At 40.8% G+C, this 26,543-nt stretch overlaps 1 protein-coding gene across 35 annotated transcripts in view; it reads right to left on the reverse strand.

The window, feature by feature from the left end:
- Window positions 1-26,543, reverse strand: part of EPB41L3 (erythrocyte membrane protein band 4.1 like 3) — a 143,191-nt gene that overhangs the window by 22,127 nt on the left and 94,521 nt on the right. For 27 of the 35 annotated variants that reach the window (XM_042030790.1, XM_042030994.1, XM_042030946.1 and 24 more), the window contains 9 exons: window positions 19,661-19,765; window positions 17,347-17,389; window positions 14,580-14,655; window positions 12,811-13,029; window positions 12,405-12,492; window positions 8,749-8,901; window positions 6,602-6,699; window positions 5,088-5,263; window positions 2,782-3,002 (listed from right to left, as the gene is read on the reverse strand). In XM_042030790.1, the coding sequence (XP_041886724.1) occupies window positions 2,782-3,002; window positions 5,088-5,263; window positions 6,602-6,699; window positions 8,749-8,901; window positions 12,405-12,492; window positions 12,811-13,029; window positions 14,580-14,655; window positions 17,347-17,389; window positions 19,661-19,765 (1,179 nt within the window). The remainder of the gene's footprint in view (window positions 1-2,781; window positions 3,003-5,087; window positions 5,264-6,601; window positions 6,700-8,748; window positions 8,902-12,404; window positions 12,493-12,810; window positions 13,030-14,579; window positions 14,656-17,346; window positions 17,390-19,660; window positions 19,766-26,543) is intronic. The other 8 variants (XM_042031014.1, XM_042030966.1, XM_042030937.1 and 5 more) reach the window with 1 other exon arrangement.

The raw sequence follows: 26,543 nt of genomic DNA on the forward strand, positions 1-26,543 counted from the left end.
CTTGACAGCTACCCCAGCAGCCAGTTCCTCAGCATGGCTCCCACCACAGGCCTCTGCTGGGCATCCCCACAGCCTTGCCCTCACCTCTGCCTGCCGTGAGCCCGAGCAGGCAGTGCTGGGGGCTCACCCCTCCCACCCATGCACCCTGCCAGCCCCTCCACGCTCCCACCTCTTCGGCCGTACACTGAAAGAAGGGAGCTGAGTCTTGTGGCTCAGCAGGCCCCATTATCTCTCACTGGGGACCTGAAGGGGGCTGGCCAGAGAGAGGTCCATGCCCCACAAAGGAACATCTCCTCATAATGAAAATGTGACCCTTTACCCATAGTGAAGAGGAAAAAATGCCCCCGATGCTTTTGCTACAAGTTTTACCACAATGCCAGGAATACTGGCTACCAACAAGCAGGATTTGCTTTGATATGCCACTTCTACAGTATTCAACTGGCCTTTCAGGTCATTTGAGGACAAAAAATTGGTAGGAGGAGGGAGGTGATTCAGCAGAATCATTCACATTTCACACGCTCCCTGCAAGCAGCCACCACTGCTATTTAGAAGGACAAAACCCACTGTCATCACCAAAATGCATATCTGCCACATTGCTGATGCATCAGAGATGTTTTGGCCAAAGTCCACCAGGCACAGTTAGCTGAAGTGGCCCACTGGATCCATGACCAAACCCTAAGTGCCTGAGCTGCTCCACCCATAGTGCATCTCCCCAAGGAACTATAATAGCCATTTCACTTTCACTCCAGGCTCCCAAAAGCAAAATGACTTTAAAGCCAAAACAGCATTTGCCTCCAGTTCAAGCTGGTGTTGAACTGGAGGCAAAAAGCAGATCCAAGTTTCAGACACACATTGCTACTAAGCCCGAACTTTACCAGGTATATTAATGGTAGGAATGGGTAAGCCAAGTAATTTCATTTCCTTCCTCTTAATATTTCCTTTTCTCTCTTCTCTAACAATGTATCAGTTCAAGGAATCTGTATTCCCAAACTGAGCAATCAAAACCAAGCCTAGCTCAAAGCGCTTACAAACGTTTTTATGGGTTTAATGCAGTAAGCTCAAGTCAAAATTTAATGCTGATGGACTCACAGGTTTTTATGTGAGCTAAATACACACAACTTCTCTTTATATTGTAAAGAGAAAAAGTCCAAAGTAAATGTGTTCTTTTCTAATACAGACTATTCACTTACTGACATATTTACAGTGTTAATATTTAGAATAACTTCTGGTACTTAAATACAAATAGATAAAAAAAAGGCAAAATGTCTTAATGGAAAAGCTGAAAACATACCTAAAACATTTATATGCCCTTAAAAAGGGATTTGATTTCAAGCTTGTCTTGCATTTCTTGAGAGCCTATTCTCTTTATGATGAAAGACAAATCTGTTAGCAGGTCCATGTGGAAGCAGGACTGAGATATGTACAGGATTACAGAACTGAAGCTCTACTTATGACTGGTTAAAACAGAACTCATCTCTTGAGTGGGCGTAAAAATCAATCTTTTGTGCATTTTTGAGTTCCATCAAAACAGTGTCCTAAAATATCTTTGAGTATTTTTAGCCATATATAAGGAATAGATAGATGATCCTCAAAATGCAACTGATCCCTCCATTGACTTAAATTAACAAACACTTGGAACAGAACTAGATTCTATTGGGTGTTTTCTACATATTTGATTTTCATCAGTCTTTCTCCATGCAGAAACTAATGGAGTTTCAAGAAGACCCCAGTTAAATTTTGTTAAATGCTACAATTACAGCACACACTTTCAAAAGAAAACCTTTGGTAACTAAATTTGTTTCTGGTTTTCAGCACCTTAACTGCAACTCTTTTCGAGGACTTGATCCTTTTGCTATGTAGCTCATCGTGGCCTTGTGTGATAAAGCTAGAAGTTCAGGTTCTAACATTAGCATACTTGACAGTTCTGAGGGTGTAAAGGTTTTCCTTCTAAAAGATGAGGGTAAACCTTACTTGTTTAGCGAGTGCATTCCACAGTATACTTTTTGAATGTTATTCTGTCATATTTCTCTTCATTGTCAATCTCTATTCACTATTTTCTCCATCCCCCTGTTTGGTTTACCCTGTATTAATATCTCAGTAGATATTATGCACAACCATGGGTGTGTGGCAGTGGTGGGATTGAAGATGACAAGGGATGACTCAAATTTAATAACTGAGAGCAATCAATAAAAACTGCTTTCTTCAACACAAACTTCACACAAGTGAAGCAAATGCTTTTGTAAGCCAGAAAAAAAAATTGCTTATAACAGCAGATTAATATCCAGAAGTTAATAGAGAAAAAATGCCCACTGAAATTCATGCAAGGAACTGGTGTTATGAGAAGTATAAGAGGAAAATACAGTAGTTTAAAGCACAGAGCTACATCCAAGAATACAGAACGATTTTGTTGCCTTGTGAAAATAAAAAACCAGGATGGCCATTCTAAAGTCAAAACATGACCGAAAACCAGAAGAACAAACACGCACTGCCAGGCTACTTCTGGGCATTTCCTAAAGAGCTGTTGAATGCTGTGTGAAAAACACCATTCTGACTCTTAAACATATTTCAAAAAACAGTCCAAGGCAGGAACTAACTTTTACAACATCATACAAAAACTGAAAGGACTACAAAAACACTGATTCAAGACACATATATATACATACTATATTTCTTTCACAGAACTAGTTTTATTTCCTCTTTCCCCTCCCTCCCTAAAAATTCTGTGTTTCTCCAAGCACTCTCCAGGCATCTCTGTTTCATACAAAACCCTGAAAATTCTACCTTGGTGTCATGGCGTATTGCTGAAATCGGGGTGACTTCCTCTGCTCTCTTCTTTTTGCCCTCTTCATCATCTTTCTCCTCTTCTGTCTTTTTCTCTGGAGTCACAGTGGTTATCAAGTTGGTCTGAGAGATGCCCTTTGTTGTGGCGTACTGGCCAGTACCAACCTCTGCAGCAGACACAGAATCCTTCATGTACATTTCATGGTTTTCATTCACTGATGCTAAAAGCAAATATTTAAAGAGGGAAAATCTGAAAGAGCTTTTGCTGAGAAGCTGCATAAAATTAAAAAAGCTGGTTTAGAAAAACATTTGAGATAATGCTGAAAACACAACTATGTCATGTTTCAGGAAACCAGAAGCATGTGCATACATTAAATAAACTGTTTACTTGAAATGAAGCTCATAGCTTTTATATGCGTACACATACATTCTGGATGTGTATACACACATTACTGTAGCTAATGTGTGCATTACACAGTTGTTAAATGCTAGCAAGCCATTAAAATTACTACTGTAGTAAAACACCAGGCAAAAAAAAGCAACGTGTTGCCACAGTTATCAGGCAGGAAACATAAGGAGAACCAGCTATGACATCAGCCATGGGGGTGGAAGAGATGTTTTTTTTAAAATCTGTCAGAATATAAAAATGCAGATCAAATGCAGATTTAGTAATGTGCTGCATTACAGAAAATGACAATATTGATATAACACAGGCATAATACCTGAGAAAAAAGAAATGTAATCCTTGTATTATTGAGTACTAAAGTCTGCCAGTTAGGTGAGTTCATTATGCTAAAAAATTCTGCAAAGTGATGACATTCAGTTCAGTGGACCCAACCAGAATATTTTAGGATGCAAGTGCTCAATAATTTACCAAATTTAAATATATAAAAATTATTTTGAAAGAAATAGTACCTTTACAGATAGAATGTAATCAAAACTTTAACATATGCCCAGATCCTACTCTTGACTATTGGGTAACTAATTTCTAAACCAATAGGATTATTCAAATTTATAAACTCACTCGCATCTGTAACAAATGACAGAGCCTGGGTCACAATGTAAGCACAATGCAGAATGTTACAGACACATCTGCATTATAGTAACACTAGTGAAGAGATCATAAGCATTGCCTAAAAAAACCTCTTTCCCCCATTTACACTTAGGCAAATTAACATCATAAAAACCTTGCAGGGTCTAACAAATGCTGGGTAAAGTGTTTCAGGTATCTCGTCTCTTGGGACTAAGTTTAGGAAGCAGGAGAAAGCAAAGGGAGTGGAGGGAGACATCTTGTTTAGATGTTACAAAACAATAATGCAGAAGGATAATTTCTGCTTTGAAACACATGCACAGCAATCAGGTCACCAGTTGCTTGGTAACGAGCAAGAAGCACATCAGAATTAGAAGATTCCAAAATAATTAATGACAAGCAGCACCTTCAGAGGGAGAGAAAAAGGCTTGTCACTTGTACTTTTAAATCAAAGCTTCTCCCTGTCCCCACCACCAACTATACTCATTGCAATTTGTGATATTCTGCAAGAGAATTCGCCTTTTTGTTTAATCTCTAATGAACCTGAGTTTAGTTTCAGTCTTTTTTTTTCTACAAAAATAAACTACAAAACTATAACCTCTTTTTACTCAACAGCTGACATCAGTAATAGCTGATGGAAGTAGCTGATACTCTGAATTACACACTGATTTAACCAAAGCCAGCAGCAGAACCATGACCTCCATGAACCAAGGATAAAGAGAGTAAGGATGTACTATTAACCTATGTATGTTACTCTCCATTTCATACCTTCAAAAGTAACATATGAAAAAGTCTCTTAGTTCTCATCAGACCAGGATGTGAGGTAATTGGTATCAAGTGCTATTACTCAAGGGAAATAATCAATTTCTGGATCGTAATAAACTCAAGTGAAAAACCTACACAGGAGAAAAAACCCAGATTCAACCAAAACCCAAACAGTCACTCATGCAAACCCCGAAAAAGTGTTGAAACCTGACTTCCTTGGCAGGCAGGTCCATCCCATCCTTCCCCAAAGCAGGAAAGCAGATACAGGGCCAAGACAGAGGCTCTGGGAAGAGTGGTCTCCAAAGGACATCCTCCAGGCAAACACTTTGTAAGGACCACATCAGTACATTTAGCATGGAATTTCTCTACATCCTCCTCTACCCCTGCAGTGAACGTGCAGGTACTCACAGCCTCCACTCAGTTGAATCTCAAGGAGATGAGATGATGAGGTTTATACCTAATCTAAAGCAGTGATGGTAACTTTGGACAAAGTCAATTGAGAGGACCTTACCCCCATCTAGGCTGCGAGACATGGTGTAACGTTTACTGGAAGAGCGCTCAAAGTAAGGTGCAGGACGGTCTATGAGGGCACTGGCTCTTCTCGTCTGGGCCTGCGTCCGGCCGCTGTAGCGAAACTTGGAGCCCAGCGTGAGGAACTTCTTTGGAGGTGCTTCTGGCAGCAGGAGCCTAAAACACACCAAGCAGTGCACCTGTTATTCCCCCTCCTCCAAAATCAGTCTACTGTTTCTGCAGAGGAGAGAAGACGACTGCTGGGTATCACTGTCCATGGTCACCTGTGCCTCACCGGTCTGTGGCTAAAAGGGAGTCAAAGGATGCCCCTCATACAGCATGACAAAACCACTTAGCTAAAGCATTTGTAGATCTGAGTTCTTCCAAACGGGCAAGAATCACTCAGCTCCCTCATGCTTGAAAATCATATTTACTATTTTCTGATCACCAAAACTAAAAATAAGTGTTCCCTGTGTCAGAGGCCCCGACTGGGCTGAAATGCAGATGTATCTCTTCAAATTTAACATGGTGATGTTATGCTGAAGACAGGGCCAGAACTGATTGCCAGTGAATGCCAGGCAGCATTCATTCACAGGGGTGTAGACATTTTTCAGGTTAGAGCTCTCCCACCCTCTGTGTTTTGGACACGGTAGCTGGCTGAAAAAGCCATTCTCCTGCTATGGAGTCTATGCCTCAGACATTGATTTGTCATTAAAAATCAGAAAATACCCCAAAAATGCACACTCTGTTTCTCTTTAGATCTTTTGCTGGGAAGACTGCACTTCATATGAATGTGCAGACAGCCTGAACCAAGAGTTAAGAAAGGAGAGAAATTCTTCAGTACTCCCAAACATACCCCAAAGGGAGTTTTTAAGCACTGGACACCCTTAAAAACTGTTGAAAATCCCACCCTTTTGGGTTTCCCTTGTCACATGTCTTTTTAATTACTATCTTAGCACAAACTAATTACAGCATTTATTTCACTATCCCAAAGTTTTCTCAATTCTTCTTAGAAGTCAAAAAAAAAAAAAAAAAAAAAGCTGCAAAACTCCCTAGTAATCCAAAAATTACAGCTATGGGTTGGGTATTCTGGGCGAGCAAAAAATACACCACCTACTACTGTCTGTACTTTCATACATAATTAAATAAAATATCCTTTTTTTTAAAACTCTTTTTCACATCCCCCGGCAATCTTCCATATAAGTTGTTCTCCCTATGCAAGCTTATATGCAGTAGGTGCAGCAGAGTCCTTCATCTCTTTAATTATAGCAGCTGATAATATCATGGCACAGATAAAGCAAAATGATTAATTAGGACCATATGCTGATTTTAAGCAGTATCTATATGAAATAGTATGAATAATTTGGGTGCAACATCTCAAATTTTGAAGAAGCAATATCTTATCTGCTCAGAGGTACCTCATGATCAAAAAGACAATTTGATTTGAAGGGTTTTGTCTCTGCTGACAGAATTGATCTTTTTACATCACACCTTTAGGAAAAGAAATCCACATACCTGAAAAATGTATGGTGTTCAACACACACCTTCCATAAGCGCTTTGCAGCACGATGATTTGGCAACTTAAACCCAATAGTGCTTTCAAACTGCTCAAACTAGGTAGGAAAAAAGAATAAGTATATTTTTGATGCTGTGCATCGATTTTTAGACAGTGTACACAGGTTCATCTTCATTTCCTCCATCATCTCATTGCAAGGGTGCACGTATATGCTCATGTATATAACCACATATATACATATTCAACAGAAAGAATTCTGGGAAGGAGGCTGTGAGTGATAATCTACAGCAACCTTTGAGGATCATTTCTGGGGGAAACACTGTTTATGAGCAAGAGATTTCTTACGGTGACAGTGATGTCTTATACCCTACAGTAACAAAGAGACCAGTTAAGACTTGGGAGACTTCTGAGAAAACATCATTCAAGTGTTTTAACTCTGTTGAATAAATTTCACCAGTTTAAACTACAGTGGGAAGCCTGGTAATAGCTGGAGGTGAACAATAGTCCTCAGGGACTGATTTGGTCTCACACAGCCTTAGATTAAGGAGATTTACAGTGAAAGTGCTACTGTTAGTAAATCACAGTGGTTAGAGCTAATTCATCTGAGGAGGATGAGGCAAGACAGGTAATTGAAAAGAGTTGTCTGGAGATACAAAGAGACCTTTTTAGATTGTGCTGCAAATTTACCCATTTCTGATGCAGAAGCTGTGCCAGCTGTATCTGCTGTAACATGTTGATGGCTACATGCAGATAGCTGAGTAGATAAAATAGAGTTGCTGTAATGGGGGCAAGGTAGGCAGAAGGGCACTTGTAAGGAAGTCTGGATCCCTATGGAAGCTGGCAGGGAAATAAGGCAGGAAACAACAAAATAATAAAGATGACATGTGGGATAGTGAATCACATTATCATCAAACGTAATTTGGACAGAGGCTGCATTGATTATTTTACACACAGAACTATGGCCTGGTCACAGGATGCTGTGTGCCAAGACCAGCAGAGCTCAACAGGGTAGCAGTAGTGGAGGGCTTCAGTGCAGGCATTGGGAATGCCAGTGACTATTTGTTTGGGTTTTTAAAATCAAACTCAAGACTGGAAATTTGGTTACTAAAACTGTGTCTGCTGAGAGACAGGACATGTAGGTTTGTGGACTTTAGTTTAGGACTCTAAAAAAGGCTCAGGCTCGGTGGTGGGGGACCCCAGCGTTTCCCAGGTCATTTATGAAGTCAGTCCCAGAGACACTGGCTGCATTAGGGGACAAATGCCAGTCCTCATCTAAGTGATTTCTGTCCTGCTACACACTCTAAATGGATATGGGGTTCTCATCTATCACAGACCAGTTATTGTACCATCATTTAAAATGGAAATCCTCCTTTGCCTGTGATGATCCTGAATTCCTCCTGAGGTTTTTCTTAAGAGTTATCACCTTATAGGCCAGGTTGGATGGAGCTTTTAACAACCTGGTCTAGTGGATGGTGTCCCTGCCCATGGCAGAGGGGTTGGAACTAGATGATCATTAAGGTCCCTTCCAACCCAAACCATGCCATGATATCCATGATTTCTGCGTGAGCGCATGCTCAGCCCATGAGGTCGGTATTTGCTTCACATCCGGCTGAGCCACGAGAGGGCACTCACTGTACGAGGTTTCACATCCCCCTTCTCCAGAGCCAGAACAGGAGCTCCTGTGGGCTTGGGAGGGCTAATGTGTGAAGCTACCCAAAATGCTGTAAATATACTGGTCTGGTATGTTTATAAAGTTTGGTATGGCCGGTCTACATCTCTCAGTGGGTGAGCTAAATGCCAATTTAATATGCAACATTAGGGAGGATAACAAGCTCTCCAAGAATAAGCAATACTGTTCTTAAATGCCCAAAATATTCATAACATGGATGAGCTTTTTATGTGCAGATGGCCATACTTATTCCTTATAGTAGTTCATGGATATAAACAGAAAAATACCAAAGAAGTTTTTTACCTGTATTTTAAAGAAAGTAGATACCTAACCTTTCATATGAAAATCAGCATAAATTAGGAAATATAAATGGAGAGGAATGTTAAAAGCTTATAAGACAAAACAAGTCAACAAATCAGTAAAAGCTCATGTTTCTTCAAGAGGTTCATCCACTTAAGAGAATCAGGATGCCCTTACCTCCCCTGGTCGGATTTTGATGTAGAAGTTGTTCCTCTTGTAGGAAATTTTCAAAACCTTTGGCCAGGCAAATCTATTTATTCTGAGTCTGTCTCGGTATATCAAGAGCCCACTTGCACAGACTCCTAGCATGATTTCCACTCCTTCAGAATCCTGGAATGGCAAGCAATGCATTTTGTTGAGTATTTCTATCCTTGCATCCTACAGTACTACTGTATTCCTGTATCCTGTGTTTCCATCTGAGCTACATCTTTTTAATGCATCAGCTGTAGTGACCTGATTTCTGAGCGCTACCCTACTCACTGAATGCATTCATGCAAATAATAGTAAGGTTGGGCAGGGTGAAGGAAACTGAGGGTTTCCAATGTTTCCTTATGTTTTACAAAGACTCCAAAAGGAGAAGGGAAATTTTAGACGTCGTTAAAAGAATTGTATCAATCATATGGCAAAGTTTTATTAGCATAATAAAAAAGGTTTATTAGCATAAATACCAGATTGAAAGTAAGTATGACAGCATACAAATTTATTTCTCTTGGTATCACTCATCTCCATGACTAAGCCTTGTGAATCCTTAGACAGATTTTTCTTCTGTAGTTTGTTCATCTTGGCTTTAGTACGTTTGCTAGCTTCTTTCATGCTCTTGTGTCTTTGCTCAGTATTTTCACTTTGAAATGCCCAGTGGGCATAAAGTTGGGCATTTGGACCAGAAAAGATTCTTTTTCAAAAGTGTGCGACTGTGCCTGTGCTATAACCTACGTTTGACAGGAGGCTGTAGCTCAGACACATTAGCACAACAAAACATTTGTCCGCAATCTTATCAGAACATACACATAAATATGTATTTTTTTAAGTAAGAAATATAGATTTGTCTTTCCTATAGAAGTCTTCACATAGTCTAAAACCAATCTTCATTATCTTCCACCACTGTTGTGTTCATTTAGCTAAGTACTAGTACTGATAGAGAAAAAAGAGTCCCCTTTAAAGTACTGAGTTCTTCACAAATCATTTTTAAATAACCTAAGGTCACAAAAACCTGATAGCAGAAGCTATGAAGATGTCACCCTATGATAATTATGAAATTAATCCATCATTTTCCTCTGGTTTTCTCAGCCAGCCATCTTTTAGGCTCTTGTTGAAAAACTGGTTACATTTCAAGACCAACGCAATGGTATGCATGGTCAGTCACGATGAAACAGCTACAGCACAGCTTGAAATGAAAAAAAGTTTTAAAATCACAACATAGAAACAGTGCCACAAAGTCACTCCAGTGTTAGAAAACACACCAACAGAGGACATATGTTCCAACAATGATGGTACCGTCACTTAAAGATACTTTTTCTAAATACAGCTCTTGTGTGGTATCACCATCAGGCACTACAGAAAAGACAAAGCTAATTTTTTTCAGTGTACTTCAGTTTCACTTTCCTAAGCAAAGAGCAATGTCTAAATACAGTGATTACATTCCGAAAAACAAAGTCTCATTGCAGTAATCACACTGCCTGGGGAATGCCTGAAATGCAAGTGTGCTCATACATGGCACATTTCTGCAGGTGCCATCCTTTTTTCGATACACTTTCTCAAAAACTTGTTGAGAAATGCCTTCTTCCCTCATCTCCACCATCGCCGCAGATCTAGGTTTATTCAAGACTTCTGTTACTTGTTAGTGTCAGAGACTGTTTTCCAATGTGATACTACTAGTGTAAAACGAAATCTGAGTAAAAGAATTTGGCTTTTTTCAGGAGCCATGTGGTTATACGGGACAGAAACCTGTTAGCTGTAATGTCCGAGGCACATCCCTTTAGCTCTGCATATGGATGGGGGGGCTTCCTCAGAATGGTGACAGCCCAGAGGACAAATCTGTCTATTTGAACACATTTTTCATCACAGTCTTGCATCGGATAACTGAGAACTACTTTTAATGGGAGCTGGTGAGTCAAACGTGTCCAACACCCAAGATATTGGCACAGCCTTAATGAATTGACATTTACATAGAGACATTTGCCATGGCACGACTTCCAAAAGGGATGCACAGAGACACTTGTTCCCTAGTCTGACACCATCAAATCTCACTGGCAGACCTAATTAAAATTAAACATGACTCCTCACGCAGAGTCTACTTTTCCCACCTTCAGCTCAGCTTTCAAGATGACCGTCGGGTTTCTTAATCCACAAACAAACACAACATGGTCACCACCACAGCCTTTTAAAGTTAAGAGCATCAGTTTGGAGAGAGATTAACTTTTCTACCAAGTTCTCTCGCTCTGAGTCTTTCCATATGAAAAAAAGTAGAGCAAACCAGGATACTAATACTTTTTTAGGAAAGAATAAATAAAATGGTTATCGTATAATATCCCATCTTAAACCTCACAGCTTTTCCCCAATGTTCTGAAAAAATTCTTAGCCCTTAATGCTATGTTATGCAAAATCTTCAGTAACAAAGCCTGTAACTTATTTAAAACAGTAATCCACTTGGTTGCTGGTTTGCGGATTTCTTTGCATCAGAAAAAAAGCTATTGAGTGACATTTGCCAATCCATTTCTCTCTGCTCCAAATGTGCCTCAAGACTTTGTATGTATCTCCAGGAAACAGGGAAGGCAGTGGCATCCCTCCTAGTAGATGTTGCCTATTGAGCTGTACACAGATTCTTCATTTTCAGTGAAGGCAATTAACAGAACACAAAAGACTGCCTTGAATTCTGTAACACACATGCACAGCTCCTATGAAATGCCCCAGGGATACAGTTGCAGGCTCTTTCAAGATCCGAGCTGCAAATTTATCTCAGTTCTTGAAAGGATGTAGCTTGAAAGCTGCAGCACAAAAACAGGCTCACAATAATTTGACCTTTACAGAAAACACAGTTCTCTCCACAGGGCAGAATTCCTTGGTTCAATATTCATTTCCCAAGGATGCTTGCTAACCTCAAAAATGTTAAAATCCATTAGTCTTACTCTGCAGAGTGAAGAAAACAATAGTAATTATTTGGAAAAAAACCCCTAAAACAAAAAATCAGACACCCAACACAAGGCTAATAGGTGGCTCTCCCAAGCCACAGTAAGAATGACCATGTTTTATTCATAACTTAGGCTGCTGATGATTAGAAAAACTACTTGATCATCGAGAATGTTTCCAGGAGAATTACTGCCCTCCCTGTCAACCGCAACAACCACACTTCAAGAAAGAGACAAGCTGCTGTCTCCCCATTACCATCAATCTGATTAGGTCTCTAGCACACCTAAATAATTGCTTGAAAGTCCTTTGCAGCATAGAAATGATCTCCTATCCAGTTAAGATAGCATAGTTGGCCTTATTAAACCAGAAAATGTAGCTGAATTAAATGACAATTGACCAGGCCCTGGACAGTTTCTGAAATCCTTCCTCATCTCTCCATCCATTCAATATTTTCCTTCCAGATAGCATTGTTTAATCAACACGAAAGTTTATGTGCAACATCTTTGAATCTATAGGCTAAATTATGTTATGGTTAAAAGATATATTTACACTTATCCCATGAGTCACCTTTCCTCATAATGACACATGATTCATCCCACAAAATTCCTGTCTCAAAAGCACAAGAAAAAATAAATCAGGGAGTTCATGCAGATTCAAGTACTATGCCACAGGGGAAATATGGCCAGTGAAAAAACCAAAGTACATACCTTGGCATGATGGAGATCTACTCCATACATTGATAGTTTTTTGGCATTCTCCAGGAAATGCATCTCAGCTTCTGCAGGTGTCATTCCCCTGTGGAAAAGCAACCAGTTCTAGCATAAATATTAAGAAAACAGAATTAAGAAAAAGAAAATCCAGCAGCTGGAAAACATTTTCAGCCTGTCAGAACTACAGCCACACCCCTTGGGTAGCTGGGTACCTACCAGAGCCACAGCTCTAGTGCAGACCCTGTTACCTCTCATGCTACAAAGCCCTTCTCTATCCAAAGACACACAGAGAGAAGTCTTGCCAGAAGAATATTAAGTACACCACTGCAGAATTTAACTTCTCCTGATGCACCAGGACAGTACCTGAAGCAGGCTAGAGCTCACACCGATTCCCTCTGCTTACCTGTGGCTCTTGTGCAGCTCGATCACTTTGTCCTCCAGCTCTTTAGTGTGGTTTGGCGCAAAGCGGAATTCGCTGATGTAGTCGCTGCCGTACTCATCCGGGTCGTAATCGCCAAGCTCTGACTGCACGGTGTAGGAGCCCAGCAGGGCCAGCGTGACGAACGAGCAGGGCAGCCGGCCCGAAACAATGTCATCTCTCAGCTGCAAGCAGAGGTAGTACCTGCAAGGGAGCACCAAAGCAGCTCAGACAGGGCTCCTCCACTGCTGCCCCCAAAGATGTGCCACCCGAGCACTGGAAAGAGGCCTCGGTTCCATTAGGAATTTGCAGACAGCCAAGGCCAGAGCTTTTCAGCCATTTACAAGGACAATAATAATTTTGTAAAAAACAACCCAAAAAACCCCAAAACACCAAGCTCTTGCCTAATTTATCAGTAGGAACACCTAATTTATCTTTACACAGCAGCATGGAGATCTCTTAATAAAACAGGTTATTACTTTGTTTAATGACCTAGATGAAGAAATACCCATTAAGCATACTAGATTTCTATCATAAATCACTAAGATATAAAACTACTGGATAATTCTTTAAGGACAAAAAAATAATTTAAAACCTCATATACTGTTCATTTAAGAATAGCTGAACTCCAAGTCATTCAAAAAACGTCAGCTGTCTCTTTAGCAACCTGTTGTGCTTTCTCAAAAATACATTTAAACAGTAAATGCCGTTAAAACCACAGAGATATGCAGTGAAAGGTTTCACCAGATAGATGAAAACAGAAAAAAAAGTGAAGAGCATTGGTTTGGTGGAAAAGGCAGAGTTCCCAGGGGAAATTTAAGAGTCAGAAGAGGAATAAAGCAATCCTTTCCCTTGGAAGTCCTCTGCTCAAGTGTGAACTTTTGGCACACTGTCTTTCTGCACAGTACCTACCACAGGGACCCTGATCTAGGCCAAAGGCTTCGTGCTACCTTAAAAGCAACAAGTAGTCCATAAAGCACTGAAGGTTAAAAATATTCAAAGGTTGCAAAATGTTGCAACAAGCTGGGGAACAGTTTGCTGATGGCACAAAAACTCATCATGGTTCAAAGACTTTGTGCCTCCTTCCAAGGAGGACATCAGGTGAGGTTTTGCTCTTTTTTTTTGTTGTGGTTGCAATCTGAATACAAAACCAGAGAGCAGAGGTGTAGAGTGGAGAGCTAAGTGACTTTGAGAGCAGGGAGCAGCTATTCATTACCACCATATTGTCTATTCCATGCACATTGGCTGCTTACTTTGTTAAATGATATACAAAATTTGCCTGCATGCTTATTCTCATCTGCCCTGGTTTCAGCTGGGAAAGAGTTCATTTTTTCCTAAGTAGCTGGTTCATTGCTTGCTCTGTTTTGGATTCAGTATGGTCATGATTATCTCACCACATTATCTCACTTCTTTCCTCTCATAGTTATGATTTTACTTACAGTAATAACTTGTTACCACTGGCAAAAATGGGCATCGTGCATTTTTGGGAAAATTAAAATCAACTCTAAGGAATATGCATATTGAAAAAGCTTAGAGGTTTAGGGTTAAACTATACAAAATACTTCAAAACACAGAGGATAGACACTGTTCACACTGTCTTTTCTGTCAAAGCTTTGCATATTTTCCATAAGCTCATATGAAAAAGAAAGACAATGAGAATATAACATGTTTCTTTTCTTGGATAATTAGAGTGTAAGTGCTACCAGGAGCAGCTTTTAAGCCACTTATAAAAAGGTATTTAATGTTTAAAACACCTGGTAATGTCTTCAGATAGCTGGGCAGGATCTGGAGGGTAGAATTTCACATTAAATGCAAACTGCCAAGCACCACCTGGAAAAGAACACAGATTGACTGAAAGTACACTGCAAGTGCAAACAGAGATGCTCATGTTATTCAATCACCAGCAGATTTAAAAATATCCCAGACAAGCAATTAATAAGAACAGGTTTTTAAATATTTTTCCCACATGTCATACTGAAGATACTGTATTAGATCAGATTTTACAGCTTTTTTCTTATTTAGTAGGATTTCCACTGAAGTGAGGACACTGAGTGAGCAGTAATTTATTACTAATGCTAAAAAAACCCCTCCGTCTGAGAACAAGGTTTATTGAAAGAAAGCACCACACAGTCTGTACAAGCTTTAAAAACCAATAACCCAAAACACAGAGGTGCCAGAATACAAATGGGCTCTGGAGCAGGGTGATGTGCCGAGGCCTAGCTGCCCAAATCAGCTCACAGAATCCTCTCAGAGTGCTGCCTCAGCACATAGGTCCTTTCTTCAGCAGACATAAATTACTGTGCAGACAAAACTGCAAGGACAAACACAGAGAGTATGACTGAAAAAATACATAGCACTGGGGAACACTTATTTAATTATTTCACTAAATTTAGTTGACCCACGGGATGGATACTGGTTTGTATCACCAGAGTTGGCAAAATTATTTCTGGAGTGTTGGCTCTAAATGTTGTAAAGAAATAATATCAAGATTTTAAAAAAGAGTTGAACGTGGTATGTAAATATAGAAGCTATTTTGAAAAAAAAAAGGTTGGTTACACTAGCACATGACTTGAATGCAAATGAAAAGCAGTAACAAAACCCCAAACCACACTGTTCTTACAAGCAACAAGGAAATTCCATCCCATGCAAAGCACCATCCACTTTGGCCATCCACATATCTGAGAAAACAGGCTCAAATGTTCAAGGCCACGTTGGATGGGGCTTTGAGCAACCTGATTTAGTGGGAAGTGTCCCTGCCTATGGCAGGGGTTGAAACTAGGTGATCTTTAAGGTCCCATACAATCCAAACAGTTTAATGATTCTCTGAATGTGCAAGAAGAGTTTTGACGTTCACCATCAGGACTTCAGCCCTTGGAAAGACTTTGGGAGTCCCTGATTTTACAATATTTTCCATTTTCCTGGGCCATAAAAGATGGTGAAAGGAAGATTTGGCTGGCAGTGAGGATGGGGCATGGTCCCACCAGGGAGTAGACCAGCCCCAAGGTGGGAAAGCAGCCAGGGGGTGACACCTGGTCCCTTAACAGATGGACAGGGGCCATTGCCTATAAACCTATTCCTTGGCACATAAAAAATAAACCAAACCTATTATAAAACCCATCGTAATAGCACAAACGGTTAAGGTAGAGGAGTAAGCAGTCTTCACTTAATATTTACAGGGGTTGGAATAAAACCTAACACTGTGCAAGTTAGTGGGTTACAACTAACAGGGTGTGAACCAAAGGCCTTTCTCAACCACTGGGATGAAATCCCAGCAGCATTCAGCAGGACTATATGTATGTTTTGGAAAGCATTATGGCTAACAGCACTACTTTTCCACTGTTGGCCTGTTCCAAACTTCAGGGATGAACTGTACAGAGAAAGCAAATTATTACTGTCATTTTCTGCAAATACAACTGTCCACTGCCTCAAGTCCAGGATGAGACTCTTCTGCCCTGGTTAATATCCCGCTGTCACAACCTTTCATTGTCTATTTCATGACTTGGTTACATATTAAATGCATTTCAAATACGTGGTGGGGAGCTGAGCTGCTTTACTTGCATTGATCATCTGTGTAACCTGACTCAACATGGTCTAAACCACCTTTCTCTTCAGATCCATCCCTTCATGAGATTTAAAAAAGGCAAATGTTCATTACTTTGTATTGCAGATCACTTACTTCTAATGAAAATAATACTGGAGGAAAGGGGAGATTGCTCACAGTAAGTGGGGAACTTTTTCTGCCAGGGTAAATTAGCCCTTTGAATTTTGGAGAGGGAAGGGATTTATTTGCCAGGCCTGACCCAACAAATGTGAATTACCAGATACTTTTGTTTTTGAAAGCCCAAGTGCTAGAAGGGGTCATTTAAAAAATGTGCAAAGAAAAAGTTACTGGGGCTTTTCTGCCCACAGAAGTCATACACATAAAAATTTTGCAAATTTTTAAAAGTGAGGGGAAGTAAAAGAAAGCAAGTCAAATTTTGAGCCCAGCAGTCTCAACAAGGCTTTCCTTTGAGGGGTTTTTGAATTTCTAATGTAGCAGATGCCTAGTTATAACAATTGAGCTTTTTAAAAGATTCATGTGAATCAGAAAATTGACTGAATGGTCATATTAGGAGCAAACATAAGCTTCTGAAACGCAGAAAGGAAAGACATTTTAGATAGAGTACTATCTTTGTACCAGTTAGTTATTTCAGTATGGGGCATGAGCAGTGTTTCTGGATATGATAAAAATATCAGTAATGCAAGAAATAATTCATATATGTGGCCTAGTCCCTAAGGTTACATTGCTTAATGTCAAACTTCAGGATTTCACATCTCTGCAAATGTCAAGTTGTTTTCAGCAATGCAAGTTCCTGTGTTGCCAGCATCAGTAATGCCTCACCATCATCAAGGCATAAAATACTTAAAAGATGTAGATAAATCCTTTGCTAAAGACTTGGGACAGGATACAAAAGATGTCTGTGAAATTGGCTTTGTCCCCATGGGGAGACATGTAGAAGGGGGCACCAATAACAAACTTACTTCGGATCTGCTTCTTGATTTCCTTGGCAGGGTCCAACCAATTCTGCAAAGAAAATGTTTCCTTTTTTCAATTTGAATTAGAAAACACAATAAACATTATTTTTAAAACAGTGCTATGAGTCAAAGTTAGAACATGTGAAGCTCTGCCACCCCTTTCTCCTTGGAGCAGCAGTAGGCAGGGCTGACACTAATTTTCAAGATGTGGACCTGGGTAGAAGTAGGATTTTTAATAGCCCTCACAGACTTTGAGGGCCTGAATGATTTAAAGTAAAAGAATGAAAAACAGGAATTGGTAAAATGAACCCACAGAAATCTTTTTCCAGGGTATCTCCTGGGGAAACTAAATTTCTACAAGCTTGCTACAAAGAGGTTTTTTAGATTGATTTTTTTTTTTCTAATCCTGGAAAGCCTGAAAAGATTTGCTAGAGGATAAGCAAGTGCAGAGTAGGCCACTACCCTGTTTGCAATGCAGCATGGGCACAAGGGGCTCTCCGGGGAAAACCAGAGGCAGAACCACAGCACCTCTGCCCTCATCCACACCATGCAGAGCCCGGTGACTATGCAAGACAAAACCCCTGCTGAGGAGGTGGGGAATAATCCCAGTGATGTGTTAGTACTCCATGGATGCCAAGGAGCAGACGAAATTCCTCTGGAGGAGGCACACAGCAGCTTGGGGTCTCAGTGCCTCTGCTGTCTTGACCTCTAAGAGAATCAAATTAATATTTAAAATGCGTCACAGCCCAGAACAAAAAGTTCACTTTCCCCAGCAAAGTTCCATTTTCTCCAAAGGAAGATAAACAAATGTATCAGAGAGACAATAAAACACTACAGAAATATCAAACAAGCAGAACACAACAATCCCTCCCCAACAAAAACAACCAGTTTGCAGCTGTCCAAACCTGCTCTATGGTGCAAAACAAGAGCCAGAAGAACTCCAGCTATTGCTGAGCACAAAAGCACACTGTGCACCAAGAAATTAAAGATGCATTAGGATTTCTGTTTACAAAGATGGCATGGGATGTATGCACATATGTTGTCTGGCTGGAAGTTATGCATCAGAGGATGGAGGTGAATTGCTAAGTACTTTGACATTAAAAATATGCATATTATTGATCAATAAAAGCAGTGGCAGGCAGTTTTTCTTTTAACTGTTTGGCTCTGTAAAGTAACTGGTGACCTATAAATGTTTAGTGCTTCTAAACCACATGTTAATAATGAATCCATGCTTCTCTTTCCCGTAGGAAAGCATACCTATCTGGAAATGCACTTAGATTTCTGCCTAGCTTTTATCAAAATTCAAAACTAAGCATATGCTAAAGCATTATTTTGCACTGGCATGGACCAAGTATCTGCTTAAGGGATTTTCTGAATCAGAAACAAAGAAGTCTGTAAAGAAAAGGGAAAAAAGAAACAAAAAGACTGATTTTTTTCATATCATATATATTTGAAACAAAAGGAAGACTAGAAAACACAACTGTGGTTCCCACAAGACATAAACAGCTAAAAAAGTAGTAATAGCTCCAGCTCCATCAGGGAAAACCTTTCAGGCCATGCAAAGCACAAAATACCTTCACCTGGTGAGCTCTGCTGAGCTATTGCGCATATTGCTAAGAAGTTTTGTATTGGTTTCTGTCAAAATATTTATCTTAAAATGCCAAAAATAACACAACATATTTTAAATTATCCTTTGATAGCCTCTCTTTCACCATACCATGTCCCAAACAATATATGTACATATCACCTGCACCTTAGATCACCTTTGACACTTGTAATGCACAGCTTATTTCACACTGAAGCTGGGACACAGGACAGCAGAATATGATTCACTATTGCTACCAACTGCTTCTGAAGACTAATGTCTTTAGTCAAATCAACAATAATGCTATGATAAAGTCAAGGCTTACAGCCTTCCCTTATCTTAGCAGTTAGCAGGAGCAGTCAATCATCTCCTGCCTATCTATGTTCCAACTACTATTATTAAGCCATATTTTAGTATTATATATTTTGCAGTGTATCTATGAGTGTAAATCTGACTTTCCTCTATGACAGTAAAGGAATAAATCATACTAGAAAGAGCACCAGCTCTATGACTGATATCCTTCATGTCATAAATAGCCAAAAGAGAGCGAACCCAGGGAAACACACAAGATGCTCTTGAGAAGTAGAGTCACAAAAAACAATAGCTCAAACTATGTCTATGGAATTTGGCAAGGAAGAGAAAACCAACTTCTGGATTGTTTGCAGCTGTCTGGGGAGTGTCTCAGGGAGTTCTGATGTTCACATGCCAAAGGCCACCTGCAGTTTTGTGGATTACCTTTTGGTTTTCTGCGTCTCTGTATGTTAGCCCAAAGTAGTCTTTTTCCAAAAGGTTCAGATGCTCACACACTTTGTCGAATAGCACTTGACCTCTGGAACGTTTCTGTGGGAAATGAACAGAAAACAAACAAAAAGATCCTTAAGTTTGCAAAATAAAGTAATATAAGCATTCAAATAACACCTTTTCTGTCAAACCAGTAACCTCAGAATGATTCAATTCAATGCATCCATCTTTCCAACCTATTGACCTGGAGCTTCATAAGAATCTGCTGAATGGGGCAAATCCTCTTTACCTAAAACCTCATCTTCTTGCAGAGTTAAAAATAAGTCATACATGTCATGTTACAACTTCCAATAAGAAAATCTCTTTTGTTTTTCAGAAACTACAACTTCAAGAGCATGATGAGGTCATACCTCTGCAAACCACAGCAATTCTTTGTGTGCAAGTAGCAACAAACAGCAATACAAAATATTCCTGGTCTTGGATTATCAGAGTTGTGACTGGGAGGGGCAATCCACTGGAGGAAAAACCACACATAGACATACTTTTTGCTTCTGTAAAAGTGTGGACTGATTCCAGGACCCATTTTTGTCTAATACACAGAAAAATGTGATTACGCCATCTACGGAAATCACAGAAAGAGCCTAGTATCTGACTGGGAATGCAGCTGGGTAGAAAAACAGCTTTCCAGTGTTCCATCTTCTTTACTGTCAGATGAGAAGACGTCTCACTGTCAACAGCCAGAGCCCTTAGCAGAAGCTTCGTAGTACGTATCATACTGGACAGTAAAAATTCAGGTCATCCTGGTTCTCAGCATTGTATGTGAAATTGAGAAAAAAATCTCCAAAAAACCAAACAGACAGAAACATTCTCTTTATAACCTACACATGCCTACTTTGATATGCCTTAACTATAATAAATCGTTCAAAATTATTTGGGCCATATTCATCACTGTGTTTCCTCACTGCCTGCTTCCCTAAGTGCAGTTCAGCTAAAGGAAAACATCTCCCTGCTTTATTCTGACCACACGCATACATAAATATTTTAGCTGATGTCAGCACAGCATTTTCTTTATCTTTAGCATACACATGACTAGAAGCAGACTGGAAATACACTACTTGCTTCAAAGGCAATGCAGGCAGTTGACACAAAAGAGGAGAGAATGCTGCCTCCAAATTTACATGCCTCTGCTGACTGAGCTGTGCCCGGACTGTGCTGCCAGCCCAGCAGCTTTGGCTGGGAGAGGGCAGTTCACAATCCAAGCTGACACAGCTACGCCAACAAACCCATGGAGCCCAACACTGGCCTCAAACTATTTTAGAAGTCATAAGCAAGCCAAGAGAAAAAAAAAGAAAGAACTGAGGGTTGCTCCCTAACACCCAGTGGAAACATCACAAGAGATCATGGAAGGAGTTGTGCAGCATAATCTAATTTATGTTAAATTTGTTTTTTTTACTGGCATTCGAATGGTTTATTGGAAAGGACACTGGAAAACATCCTTTACATTTTTATCAATGGAGAAGCTGAAGCGTGGCCTAAAAAATGTTCTCCAGCTGAGGAAAAAACCCAGGCCCAGAAGTGCATTACAAGTGTATTCCTCTAACTTCATTCACTGTGCCTTCCAGCATTATTTGAGCAAACAGCTCTAGGGCCTTGTTCGGCGTGTCACATGCTTTCCACCCTGTAAGTAGGAAGCATAAATATGCCCCAGCTCCTTTATAATGTCAAACAAGTGTTTAGTCAATTCTTCACACTCCAAACTTTAAAGTAGGTAACAAGAGGTTGGTGGTTTTATACTTGGTGTTCCCTGTAGAGGAAGAGGCAGATAAAAAAGATCTTAATACTAGTGTATGGAGAGGAACCAACTCAGAAACTACAAGCCAAAATAGTCGCATTTCTGCTATAAGCAAGCAATGCTGCATTTTGCCAAATTTCTTGCTCTTCTACTTGTTAACAAACTAAGTAGTTATACTGAATGGAGAAAAACAAGCATAGAGGACACCAGCTTTGAAAAACTCTATGTCTGCACCAGTGCACCATTTGCATGTATTTGTGGCACTTCAGGGCTCTCTTAATTTTAAGAGTCACTTAAGGCCAACACAGGAGCTGTTTTATGTGGCCAATCCATGTAGCTACACAGATGTCTGTTTTGAGAAATAGCAGCTAGCAGCTGCAAGGTATGCTGTTTTAACAGGGAATTACAGGAAACAGTTGTGCAGGACTGTGCTGTAATAAAAACCAAATGCCCAGAAAACTCCCAATTCTCAGTCTTTCATGTTTGGCTACACACTGCAGGCAAGTGAGAGTATCTATGGCAATCTGGAACAACTTTCATGGCAATGTAACCTCCTCTTCCTCCCCTATGAAGATTCCCAAGTTGTACTTAGTCATTTTCCACAAAATTCCTGCTGCATCAGGATATAGGAAAACCCTTGCTGGTGGTGCAAGAAGACATGAGAAATACGACATGTAACTGACAGCCCTTCCTGGCCAGGGTCTTCTCTTCATCATCACAAGGTAAGAACTGGTGGTGGTTGAGGGGAAGCCTTACCAGGACCGCTTCTCACAGAAACACCCATTTGTGTCCAAACAGATGAGTCTCACATTGCAGCCTCACCACTGCCCCTGAATGCCTGTTGCCAGCTCAGAGATGACCTGGAGAAGGATTTAGAGGACTCTGGTCATCTGGGGAGCTGCGGCTGCCTGGCAATGGTGCTACCCCTGCTGTTTTCCTAATGCAAGGCCAAGAGAAATCCTCGTGCACCTGCAAATAGGCAGCAGTGCCACTTTGTACCCATGTGGTGGGAGCAGGCACACTGTTTCTAGAGCATCATTGCACAGAAACACAGTGAAGGGAAGCTACTGCATAAATTCATGAAAAATTAAGAGGTTCAGCTAGAAATATATAAGTAATGCAATTGAACAGACCTCTTTTGCCCTTGTTAATTGTTTTTATTTTACTGCATGCCCAAATAACCATGCCATGAAAGGCAAGGATACCATTGCTTTGGCAGGGAGAGAATGGGAGGAGGAGAGAAAGGTCAACTTACAAATTCATACATCCCTCAATCCATCCTAAACCTTTGCTTTCCATTATTTTGGAGTGACAAGTCTAAGATGATGAAAGATTGACAGTCTGTTGGTTACTGGGGATCACAAGTTAATGGCAAAAATGACAGTCAATTCTCAGCAGTCCAAAAAATGTGGATTTAAAAAAAAAAAAAATTCTGAAAGGTAAATATGGCAAGATTATCCACTAGAAATATTCTTAGACATTTTTCAGGCACGAATGGGATGAAATAAAATGCGCAGATGTGAAAAAGACGCTTTGCTTAAGCTCTGGGAAATCAAGTAAACAGAAGGAATACAACACAGAGATTAAACAGTATAAATGAACACAAAGGTCCGGGAGCAAAAACAGTACATTTTTTCACAGCCTCATCCCTGCAGCTCTATAAAGGCCAGGGCTCTCTCTTGAAGCTGGAATGGGAATAAACAGCCTCCTGGTGAAGTTCCCGGTGAAAGGAGCCTGCAGCAGCAAACTTGGCAAGCCTGTGCCTGCCAGCAATTCTCACACACAAGGGAAGGGATAAGCAGCCTCTCTTCTCACCAGCTTCTCCTCAGTTTTGAAGCTGAGTTTCTCCCTCCTTGCGAGGCTGAAGGTCACAAAAGGCTCTCTTGTCCCCTAATTGGCTTCTCCACCATGCTCAAACCTTTCCACATCTTCTTCAGCCCATATCCCTCCATCACATCCCCATCGCCTTACAAGATCACCAGACCAAGATTGTGTGAACACAGAGTGAGGAGCTCAAAACTTAAAGTACTTGCACCTTAGTTTTGCCTGGATAACAAGATTATTATCAAGTCAATTATTCTCACTGGCAAACATTTGGGTACAATGTTTGGTATTAATGAGGAACAATAATAAGAAAGTTTTCCTTTATTATGATTAAACCCATAAGCTGTAAAGTACTTACAAAAAGCAAACATTATTAAAGCGAAAAAAATGCAAGCCTTTGTTATCACTTCAGCCACAAAATATGTACTGTATGGTAATCATAGAACCACTGATTGGCTGAGGCTGGAGGGTACCTTTGGAGATTGCCTAGTCCATCATCCCTTCTCCAGACATACCACCTAAAGTGGATTGGTCAGGATCATGCTCATTTGGGTTTTGGATATCTCCACTCCACAGCCTGTGTAGGCCACCCTCATAGCATTTTTTTTTTTTTTTGTTTAAATGGAAATTCTTGTCCTTCACTTTTTGCCTCTTGTCTCTTGTTCTGCCAAATGTGTACCACTGAGCACATTCTGGCTCTGTCTTCTTTACTCCCCCCATCAGGTACACACTGCTAAGATCCCCCTGAGCCTTCTCTTCTCCAGGCTGGACAGTTCCAGCTCCAAGCCTTTCCTCATAAAAGATATGCTCCAGGGCCTTCATCATATCTGTGGCCCTTTGCTGGACCCTGTCCAGTATGTTCATGTTTCCCTTGTACTGGGGAGCCCAGGATCAGACTCAGTACTTCAAGACTGAGTAAAGGGGAAGGATCACCTCCCTCAACCTGCTGGTAACATTGCCCAGGATGGCACTGGCCTTCTGTGCTGCCAGGGAACATCTTCTGTGCTGCCAGGGAACATCACTGACTTTTGTTCACCTTTTTGCCCATTGGGACCCTTGAGCAATAAAACCTCTGTATTGCAGCAACCAAGCCACCAAACACATATGTTATTGTACTGTGATAAGCAATGAGGGAAATTACATAGAAAATGAGCAACCAACAACTTAATACAAAGATGTGACACCAACCTCCTTGTCATACAGGTGTTAGTAAGACTCCAGAAAACTCCTTTGGGAGTCAGTAAAATACAGGGAAGAGATCAGGAAGATTTCAAATGTTATGTGCTGGATGGTGCTTCCCAGGCTGGAAGCCAGTTGTGCCAGAGGAAAATTTATCAGGATTCAGATCTGCCACCTCCAAGGGACACATTTTATTTCTGTGCAAGGCTGTAGGCTTGGCTGCCCCATGCCAGGAGGCACCACCTCTCCAAAAGGTCTTCAAGCTGCTGTGGCTCCTGGTTTGGCAAACCTGGCCTGTCCCTGAAACACAATAATTTGCAGTCTTCCTGCAGGTCATTTTGGCACCCAACCTGATAACGCAGCCTGAATGTCTTTTGATGCACCTCACCCTGAATGACCCACTTTTGCTTGTTGGGTAACTTCCAACCTACAGGACCAGCCATCTTTCCTAGCTCTATGCCAGCTACAGCCATCCATGATGAGGACCTGTCAGTACTCAGGCTTCTTTCAGACAGAATCCAACCCGCTGTTTGACAGATTTCTCCCTGGAGAGGCAATGCCACTCTGGGACTGGTAGCTCAACATAGCTGAGGAGTCTCTGTTCTCAGAGGGTTTCAAGACATTGGCCAGGCAATGCCACATCTGGCCTGGTCACACCTGTTCACTGCACCCTGGCCACTGTCCTGCTCACATCAGGGGCCTCTCCAGCCCCTTTGAACAAGCACAGCCATGATAATGAAATCCCTGTGCGCCCCCCCAGGTGCTAAGGGGTTAAGTGTCTGATTACAGGGTAGAGTGTTAGTCTATTCTTAAGGCTCTAGTTTTGCTCACTAGCAGATTACCTTCCTCTCACTGACAGGGAAAGAGGACAAGGAGCTGAAGAGCAGAAAACAGCCCTCTCTGCTTCCTAGAAATGACAACTATTGCAGCCTCCAAAGCAACGCACTTTGGGGCAGTTCTACTTTGGCATTCGATGCTGCAGTCTCATGCGGGTGCAGAACGCTGAGCAAGGGCTGCCTGCAGCATGGAATCAATTACAAGAGATCACATTCAGACCAAATCTTGCAGTGCTAGGGAAAACACAAAGTGAGAACAGAGTTCCACAGCCAAACAGCTTTAACAGGATTCATTTTTGCCACCAATAACCATTGACTCCATCGCACAGTAACCGCAAGGTCAGGATAGCCTGATGAACTGGAACTTCACTTCTCTCTCTGATCAGTCAAGGAGCACAGCAAGATGAAAAAGTATCACAGTTGTGGACCTGGATTTTAAATGGGAGGAGTTTGCATGTAACTTTCTGCACAAATACATATGCAAACAACCTTGCTGCTTTCCTGGGAAAAGCTGCCAAGCTGCCAGTGAGCAATGTCACACTAGCACTAGTCTGGCATCCAACTCCACACAATTACTGTAATAACTCTAATTAGGCAGGATCGCTGGAATAAGGACAAACAGATCACTATCATGAAATGCTGGTATGAATAATTGGACTCAAACTGATGTTGAGGTTATCTGCTTCACATTCCTAATTAGCCTTTGCACTTTCCAATGGATCGCAACAATGCACTGTGTAAATGTGTGGGCTGGCTCTAGCCTTGCATGCTGTAATGTATTTTGGCATGTGGCTGTACTAACCTCTTCCTTTTCCCCTCCTCTTTCTGGTGGGGAAGAATTAGCTAACTTTTTTTTTTTCATTTCCAATGTTTCAATGTTTTTTTTGATGAAAAATATTCCAATTGTGTCCAGACCACTGATTTTATTTCATTGACTGTTTCAATTTAAATTACTTTTTGCAATTTAATTTGGATGATACTTTCATTTTCTACTCCGCATAGGCTGCATGGTAGTCTCCTCTGTGCAAACACAAAGAAAACACCTGCAAAAGTTAAAATGTATATGGCAACAAATCAGTAGCATATACAAGGGGAAGTTTCTCCAGCCCCACATTGCAGCTTCTGCAATTATTCTTGCAACAAGTAAAAATGATTAACTGGTTGTCAGGAATACTTTGTACTCACCGCAGAGAGCACTCTCTTCACAAAATTCCCCCAGCTGAGTCTCTGAGTCGCTGAATTCCAG

Source organism: Corvus kubaryi, unplaced genomic scaffold (assembly GCF_017639235.1).
Source record: "Corvus kubaryi isolate FWS band 111438036 unplaced genomic scaffold, C.kubaryi_AGA036_p1.0 132, whole genome shotgun sequence".
NCBI lineage: Eukaryota > Metazoa > Chordata > Aves > Passeriformes > Corvidae > Corvus > Corvus kubaryi.